This window comes from Gymnoscopelus microlampas (assembly GCF_963454915.1).
Source record: "Gymnoscopelus microlampas genome assembly, chromosome: 11".
Lineage (NCBI taxonomy): Eukaryota > Metazoa > Chordata > Actinopteri > Myctophiformes > Myctophidae > Gymnoscopelus > Gymnoscopelus microlampas.
The window spans coordinates 51463549-51472985 of NC_139948.1; the positions used below are offsets into that span (position 1 = coordinate 51463549).

A 9437-nucleotide genomic window follows, 5' to 3' on the forward strand; every position below is an offset into this window, starting at 1 on the left:
TTTTCGCCGGTCACCAAATTATTGTCTCAGGAATGCGTCAAAAAAATAAGAAAATCTCCATGTTGGATGTGTGTAATTGATAGAGAATAATTTTTTTTTGGTTGAACAACTCCCTATAAGCAGACTCAGTTTTTTGCCTGAATCACAAAGAACAAACAAAAACAAACGGTCTCTTCAGTTCAAACAATGCCGTCCTTTCATCTCCGTCACTCACAAAGCGTCCCTTTGGGTTCAACTCCCCCCCATGCCAAAAAAAGAAAAAAGTTCCACACATCACATCAGAGTCCCAGGACACGGACACTCCCTTATCGGACCTGAAGAAGTTCCTCTGAAGAGGGTCCGAGTCCCCCCCCCCCCCCCACCTCCTTTTCCTTCTCCTCCTCCACCTCTCCTAAAAATGTTCTTCAATCATTCCTCCTTCCATCTCTGTCACCCACAGAAAGTGTCCCTTTGTGTGCAAAAAAGAAAAAAAGAAAAAAAGAAGGAAAAAAAAGAGTCCTGGTCTTCCTCCTCATTCATCATCCTCCCCGAGTTCAGAGTCCGTTTTTTTCTCCTCCTCCACCCTTTCCTCCACCTCCTCCACATTAAATCCATTCAATCCGGGGAGAGGGACGCATCTCTGATGTCATAAGTGATAGGGAGGGAGGGACCGATTCCAAAAATAGCAGATCTACAAGCTCGTAGCGGGGCACCGATTTTTTTTTTGCAACTCTTTGAATGTATATATATTTTTTAACCCTTTAAGACCTGGAACGCATCTGTGTCACTTTAGATTTCTTTGGCTATTCAAAAAAATTTAGCAGATCTACAAGCTCATAGCGCGGCACCGAGTGCCACGCTATGAGCTTGTAGATCTGCTATTTTTTTGAAAAATTTTGAAAATTATGATTATTATTATTTTTTACCCCGATTTTTTTTTTAGGATTTAGATTTTTTTTTAGACGTGGTTTCAGGTCTTAATGGGTTAAAGGGAACATTTGTAACTCAAATCTTCAAAGCTTCTGGGGGAGGGGGGGGGGGGGGAGGGGAGGGGGGTCCCTGGAACAAAAATATTTGACAAATGCTTAAAAAAAGAATAGTATATATTTAAATATTTGCACACATTTTCACGTTTTTTTTTCTCCAAAAAAAAAAAAAAAGCTATGAGCTTGTAGATCTGCTATTTCGGTTGAATAGCCAAAGACTTCCAAAATGACACAGAGATGCGTTCCCGGTTTTGAATGGGGTTAAATAAGCCCCCCCCCACTCAAATACGTGTCCCGTCCTGTGTCTCTTACCCCATGGGGTTTGGGTGGGTGGGTGGGTGGGGGTCCGGTCAGGGCTGGGTGCTGCCCTGGCTGTCGGGGTCGGTGCCGGACGTGCTGGAGTCCGAGTCGGAGTGCTCGTCGTCGTCGTCGTCTCCGTTGTCGCCCGCCCCGCCCCCGGCCCCGCCCGGACACTTGTCGCGTATCCGCCGGTGGGTGGCGCCCAGCCGGGCCAGGAGGCCCTGGTAGTCGAAGCGGCCGCGCTTCTCTCCGAACGGGTCCTACGGAGGGGGGGGGGGGTTTCGTTAGGGGGAACATGACCACGTTTAGTTAATCAAACTAGTCCATTCAGCTATTAAAAAGTTATATTTTGTATTTTCATAGAACATAATTGCTTAGTCCAGGGGTCTTCAACAGGGGGTCCTCAGAGTTACTACAGGGGGTCCGCCAAATCTTTGTGTGATATGTTTTTTTTTTACATTAACCATTATTAACCTATTTTGCTATAGGTGTAGAGAGGAAAAAGAGCAGCAAAGGTTGATCTGAACACAATTTTATACAATATAGAGTAGGGGGTCCCTGCTTCATCTCTCTGTCAGCTAGGGGGTCCTTGGCCTGAAAACGTTGAAGACCCCTGGCTTAGTCGATAAGCAAGTCAAATTATTTTAAACTCAATGCCAAAAACAAGCGGGAGCCAGTGTAGTGAAGCTATAGAACTGGAGTAATGTGTTCTCTCTTCTTAGTTTTAGTTCAAACTCTGGCTGCTGCATTTTGAACAAGTCGTGATCTGTGAGTCGTTTTCTTTGGCAGGCCAGAAAAAAAGTGCATTGCAGCAGTGTTGATTTTGACAGCAAATTTTGATTTAGTTTTACTCAGTCTTTTGAACAAAATTACATTTAGTCATATTTTAGCCATCATAAGATGTTAGTCTTTGTCTAGTGTTAGTCGACTAAGTATCTTAAGATTATAGTCGACTAAAACTACAGTTGATTTAGTCGGCTAAAATGTATTTCGTGACGGTGCCTCGATGGCATCATAGTGGCTGATTTTACACTTGAAAAGTGTCAGATCTACAAGCTCTTGTGAGCTTGTAGATCTGTTATTTTCAGAGCTCGCGACCAAACATAAAATGACTTGTCTTTTAGTTCTACTGGATCTCTTCTCCACTAGATCCCTCACTAACATTTTAGTCTAGTTTTTATTTGTTGACGAATTTGTCAATATATTTAGTCTTAGTTTTAGTCATCATAGCTTAGTTTTTATTTAGTTTTTATTTAGTTTTGGTCAGTGTAAAAAGGTAGACGACCAACATTGTCCGTCATAGTTTTAGTTGACGAAGTCAACAGTACATTGCAGTAATCAAGCCGAGAGAATAATATCTAGAAACGATATAAGAAATAGGACATTAGACAATAGCAGTGGCGGACATTTTCTGGTTCCACTTCAAAATAGTCAATGCATTTTTTCCCATTGACATTTCCAAAAATATTTATATCAATTAATTTAAGCCTAGAATCAAGCCATCCAGGATCCTGGTGACTCATGACCATAAAACATTTATTTATTTTATATTTAATTATATGATATACTATATTTAATTAATACCCTTTGTTTTGCCGTTTTCAAAAAGTTTTTTTTCACAGAATCAAACGTTTTATGGTCATGATTCACCAGGACACTAGGCTGCACCAACGCTCCTGATTTCGTGTATAGAGCAGTGGTTCTCAAACTTTTTCATGTCAAGGACCCCCAAATTGACACTTATTAACCCGCAGACCCCCATTTGAAAAGATAAGCCAGGGACCCCCCCATAAGAGAAGTTTTTTTACGGCTCTCTAGCAGTGATTCTCAACCATTTTAATTTCAAGGACCCCCAGTTTCACATGCATTAGAGGCTACGGACCCCCATTTAATGGCATTTCTATCTCTGGGACCCCAATTTATATAGTAAAAATCAATGTTGATGTAACTCTGAGAGTGTACAAATGGAACCAAATGGACCCGTTAGGGTCCATTTGGTTCCATTTGTACACTCTCAGAGTTACAGACCCATAAGGGTCCATTTGGTTCCTATCCATCATTTAGCTGGGGACCCCCTGGAACCCCCTGAAGTACCCCTGGGGGTCCCCGGACCCCACTTTGAGAACCAATGGTATAGAGGGGCGGGTGTATAGAGGCGCAGAGAGATTGCGCCTGATCCCATTGGTTCGCCGATCTGTCCGTCAACCCCCGCCCCGTTAACACAACATTACGAGCGACGCCCACTGCACTCTGGTTGGTTGGGGGAAACGAAACACTTCCTCATACCCGGTACACCGACGCGCTCCTCCAGGCTTTTATTTTTTTAGCAAAACTAAACAATAAAAGTCTGGAGACGGAGGCTACCAGGACCCTGGAAGGCTTGATTCTAGGCTTAACCCATTGAGACCTGAAGCCGATTCTACATGTCTCCTAAATCCCAACAGTTTTCTGAAAAACGTATGTTTCTATATCAGTGGTGCTCAATCTTTTTCATGTCAAGGACCCCCAAAATGATATGTATTTAGCCACGGACTCCCATCGAAATATTTTGTTCCAGGGACCCCCAAAAGCAAAGATTTGAGTTAAAAATGTTCGCTTTAAAAATATATATATATTCAAAGATTTGCACACATTTTCACGATTTTTCAAAAATAGCAGATCTACAAGCTCATAGCGCGGCACTCGGTGCCGCGCTATGAGCTTGTAGATCTGCTATTTTTGAAAAGCCCAAAGTGTAAAATAAGGCTTTTTAGCTCAAATCTAAAAATGACACAGTTCCAGGTCTTAATGGGTTAAAATAATTGATATAAATATTTTTGGAAATGTCAATGGGGAAAAATGCATTGACTATTTTGAAGTGGAACCAGAAAATGGCCGCCACTGCTCATGCCCTATATGTTGCGTTGCAGCGACAAAATGAGACGTACCTGCATGCTCTGTCCCTGCAGGTACAGCCTCTCCTTACACACGCCCTCGTAGAAGTCATAGTACTCCAGGAAGGACTTCTCCATCACGCTCCTGAAAACAACCACATCCCCCCACACACACACACACACACACACACACACACACACACACACACACACACACACACACACACACACACACACACACACACACACACACACACACACACACACACACACACACACACACACACACACACACACACACACGTTGTGTCAGAGAATCAGCGGTGGGAAAAAGTACTCATATGTTTTAAGTAAAAGTATCAATACCGCAATGTAGAAATATACTCCTGTTACAAGTGAAAAGGCCCCCGTGTTCAAAATGTTACTCGAGTAAAAGTACAAAAACTATTGGCATCAAAATATACTTACAGTACCAGAAGTAAAAGTACTAAAATGTTTGAAGATAGCAGATCTACAAGCTCACAACGCGTCGTAGGCTTGTAGATCTGCTATTTTCAAACAGCCTAGGTATAAAATGGGGCTGAAGTGGTTAATGTATGTTTTATAATGTAATCATTGATATCTGCAAAGTAACTAGTAACTAAAGTTTTCAAATAATTGTAGTGGAGTAAAAGTACAATATTCTCCTCAGAGATGTTGCGCAGTGGTTCTCAAACCTTCTCATGTCAAGGACCCCCAAATTGACAATTATTAGCCCGCAGACCCCGATTTGAAAAGATAAGCCAGGGACCCCCCATAAGAGAAGATTTTTACGGCTCTCTAGCAGTGATTCTCAACCATTTTAATTTCAAGGGCCCCCAGTTTCACGTACATTAGGCTACGGACCCCCATTTAATGGTATTTCTATATCTGGGACCCCAATTTATATTGTAAAATCAATGTTGATGTAACTCTGAGAGTGTACAAATGTAACCAAATGGATCCATTTGTACACTCTCAGAGTTACAGACCCATAAGGGTCCATTTGGTTCCTGTCCATCATTTAGCTGGGTACCCCCTGGAACCCCCTGAAGAACCAATGCAGTAGTGGAGTAGGAGTAGGGAGTAAAAGGTGTGTTTGTACCACAGAGCGTCAGGACAGGCCACCTTGCCCTCCAGCATGTCACACACCGCCACCCTCATGGTCTCATGGCGGATGCACTCGTTGTAGTTCTTACTGTCCCCCGGGTGGCGCTCCTGAGTCCCACACACACACACACACACACACACGCACACACGTGAAAATAATGCACATAAACTACTTGAACCCTAGCATCCCTATATTTACCAAAAAATGGTAGATCTACAAGCTCACAATGAGATTGTAGATCTGCTACTTTTGTTTCAAATCTTTTTTTATTGTGAGGCACAGAGGGTAGGATTAGACATTTCTGTTCATATACATGGATTGCTTCCTTGCTTTTTTTTTTTACAAAGACAAACAGACATATACACAACATAGACAGTTAACTTTTGGCATATATATATGTAGAGAGGAAAAAGAGCAGACCAAGTACAGAGCCGAAGGTCAAGTTTACTAAGCGTCGTGTGCAAATGTCTGAAAATACAAATGAAACACCACAGTGTTTGCAATGGCATCTGGACGAGTGACTTCTTGTGAGTCAGAGTGACAAAGAAATCCTCTCGAATCTCCGATTGGCAAACATAGCAATTGTTCCGCAGCTTATTTTAACTCAAGAGAACGCAAGCGTACGTTTATTGTTAATTACTGCTGGTCTCCCGTGTCAACAAATAATTAGATCCTACCCGTTACGTAGCGTAATCCACTTTCGATTTAAAACTCCATTGTCTTCCATTATTCCTGTGATTTCATCTTTTGGAAACCTTCATAACTTCACAGTGGTAAATCCGTGCTACTTTAAGTCATAAATTAATGAGAGGGGGAACGGAGCACAACATACTTAATTGCACACTGGTGTTGCGTGCCGTAAATAGCGGATCTACAAGCTCGCAACGCGTCCTATTTGTGGTGCGTTGTGAGCTTGTAGATCTGCTATTTACTGCGCACGACACCGGCACACAGTAGCTGAGGCTAACGTGTGGGGCCCGCCAGAGTGTCAAGTTACATTCAGCTCGTCGTGGCGCAGCTGATCTTTATGATAGATCACTGGGGAGGATGGACGCTTTGCAGTTTGGAGATCATTTTGTAGGCCTATATGCTGAGTTTTGACGACTTCGGTCATGTCATTCACACCGTGGCCGTCGCTGTACATACCCCGCCCCCCTTTTTTTTTTGCATATCTGCACTGATCTCATAAATAGTCCCTAAGGAATCCTCACGACGGAAAGTCGTCGCCGCGACGGAGACCTTTAATCCATGCGTTAAGTCAACCTGTTTATCCCCCACCAAGATACCAAATGACACTTGTTGACGCCCCCTTCAGGATTTTGGCATGTACTATACGGTCAAGTTTACCATGCGTGAGGATAATTAGGGTTGCGGAAGGACAGAGGGCGCTGTGTGTGTGTGTGTGTGTGTGTGTGTGTGTGTGTGTGTGTTGGACTGGAGATTAAGGGTGCGTTGTTCGGATGTATAGCACTGAGCACACTGGCCAATACCGACTAATACGTGAGAGTGTTCCCGGTGCGCTTTTCCGAACGCTTAGGGTGACCACCTTCAAACAGGCCCATTGATTGAGGGACAGATGAACCCGTTTCGCGGGACACATGCACGCGCGCGCATGAGGACCACCCGCGTGTGCGGGTTCTTGGGCGGATTGGGTTTTTTTTTCAGTTTTTGGTTTCTTTATTTCGGTTTTAGGGTTAGGATTAGGGTTAGGTTAGGGTTATGTTATTTAATTCTTATTTTTGCCTGCTTTTACCGATTTATTATCCAAAAAAAGAATGATATATATTTTTTTCCATATCTTTGATTTTCGGGACATTGCTCTGCTTGTGCGGGGCAGAGGGCCCAATTTCGGGAAGTGTCCCACGAATTTCGGGACAGGTGGTCACCCTACGAACGCACCCTTAGAGTCGACCTGCTAATAGAGGTTCATTAACACAGGGGTTTTCAACCGGTGGTCCGCGGACCACTGGTGGTCCGCGGAGGTATTGCAGGTGGTCCCTGGCCAAAAAAAATAAAAAATAAAAAAAAAACTTTTTTTTTTTTTTTTTTAAACTTTTAATAACTTACAGGAGTTCTTACTGTATTGTGTGTGTGTAATATGAAATGTGAGTTTACCATAATCACAGTAATCCTTAATCATATTCCATCATATTCAAACAAAATCGCTGTATTTTATTAGATATTATATTGATATTATAGCTATTTTCTCCATGCTCCCTGTGGTACATGAACCCCCCACCACTATTGTGTGGGGTGGGTCTACGATGGACCCGCCACGCACAATAGTGGCGGTCCCCAGGTTGCTTTTAGTCAGGATGGTGGTCCCTGGGTCGAAATCAGTTGAAAACCCCTGCATTAACACATTTAGACGAGCGTGCACACGCACCTGTTCAAAACCAGGTTCATTATGGTAGGGGTTCTCTCTGTGTGTGCGTGTGCGTGTGTGTGTGTGTGTGTGTGTGTGTGTGTGTGTGTGTGTGTGTGTGTGGGGTTGTGTTTACCTGTTCAAACCCAGGTTCATTGTGGTAGGGGTTCTCAGTCATCAGAGACTGAATGGAGATGAGAACTGAAGAGATGCTCTGAGCAGGACTCCATGCTGGGCCTGTCCACGTCCTGCGCACACGCGCACACACGCACACACACACACACACACAGTTTATTTATGTCCAGCTAAACAGAAGTACAACGATGCCTTGTACAAAAGGACATAAACACATATTATCATCATATACAAGTTTAACATTTCATACTGTCCGTAACATTGTGATTAATGCAGACTACAGTCACCACCCTACAGCCTGGCTCTGCCTGATGCTTCTTACACTTAATCCATTAAGAACGCGTCCGTGTCATTCTAACATTTCAGATCTACAAGCTCGTAGCGCAGCACCGAGTGCCGTGCTACGAGCTTGTAGATCTGCTATTTTTGAAAAATATAAAATTTGTGCAATTTCTCCCTCTCCCCCACTCACCCCAGTATAGACGGGTTTCCTGTTAGTAAACATGAGAGGAATATGACCGCGCAGACGAGGGGGAAGCCTATGGGTGCGTTTGGAAATTACGCACCGGAGCACACTCGCCTATTAGTTTGTATTGGCCAGTGCGCTCACTGCCGCTCAGGGCTGTATTTTCGAATGCGCCTTTCACCCGGGCATGCGCAGATTGCGCATTCTGCTCTGTGATGACGTCGCGCTGAAATCCGTCTATAGAGCGTCGCAGTTCCCGCCCACTTCCTGGTGCAGGAAGTAAATACTCGATGCATTTTTCCCATTGACTTTTACAAAGATATTTATATAAATTAATTTAAGCCTAGAATCAAGCTATCCAGGATACTGGTGAATCATGACCATAAAACGTTTGATTCTGTGAAAAACAAAATTTGAAAACGTCAAAACAAAGGGTATTTATTAAATATAGTATATCATATCATTAAATATAAAATAAAAAAAAATCACAGAAAAAAAGGTTTTATAGTCATGATTCACCAGGATCCTGGATAGCTTGATTCTAGGCTTAAATTAATTGATATAAATATTTTTGGAAATGTCAATGGGAAAAATGCATCGAGTATTTACTTCCGGCACCAGGAAGTGGCGGAACTGCGACGCTCTATGGAGAGGCAGACCTCTCCCCCCCCCCCCCCCCACTCACCCCAGTATGGAGAGGCAGACCTTGCCGTTGCGGTAGAAGTTGGGGTTGAAGCGGACAGTGTTGTGTCCCGTGGTGATCAGCTTGACGCGGGGGGGGTGGATGGGGTAGTCTGGAGGGCAGCGGAACAGGAACAGGAAGAAGCCCCCCTCGTACGGCGTGTCGAACGGCCCCGTGATCAGAGCGTGGATCTGATGGGGAGAAAAACAACGAGGAGGAGGAGGAGGAGGAGGAGGAGGAGAGACAGGGTTATGGTTGTTTAGTGTGGATAAACACCCCTAGTGAGGACTGGAAGACTGGAAGTCCTCACTAGGGCTGTGCCGATCATAGACATAGTCAAAATAAATGGACGAAGGGAACGTGACGTCACCCATTGGTTTCTACAGACCGTAAATGAAGCCGATTGTTCAGGAACGTGCAATCCTCCATCTTTAATATATACCATTGGGCACGCCGGAACTCAAACGCTATTGGTTGAGACCAGACATGTGACCAGGGAACCGGAAAACAATCCCCAAAGAA

The 9437-nt window shown here is 43.8% G+C and overlaps 1 protein-coding gene across 1 annotated transcript in view; it reads right to left on the reverse strand.

Annotated features, from left to right (window-relative positions):
- Positions 1-394: 394 nt before the first annotated feature.
- Positions 395-9437, reverse strand: part of ube2z (ubiquitin-conjugating enzyme E2Z) — an 18930-nt gene continuing 9887 nt past the window's right edge. Inside the window, exons 5-9 of the mRNA XM_084071186.1 lie at positions 8919-9106; positions 7769-7880; positions 5262-5374; positions 4193-4283; positions 395-1525 (exon numbers count right to left, since the gene is read on the reverse strand). Of these exons, the coding sequence (XP_083927312.1) occupies positions 1316-1525; positions 4193-4283; positions 5262-5374; positions 7769-7880; positions 8919-9106 (714 nt within the window). The 3' untranslated portion in view covers positions 395-1315. The remainder of the gene's footprint in view (positions 1526-4192; positions 4284-5261; positions 5375-7768; positions 7881-8918; positions 9107-9437) is intronic.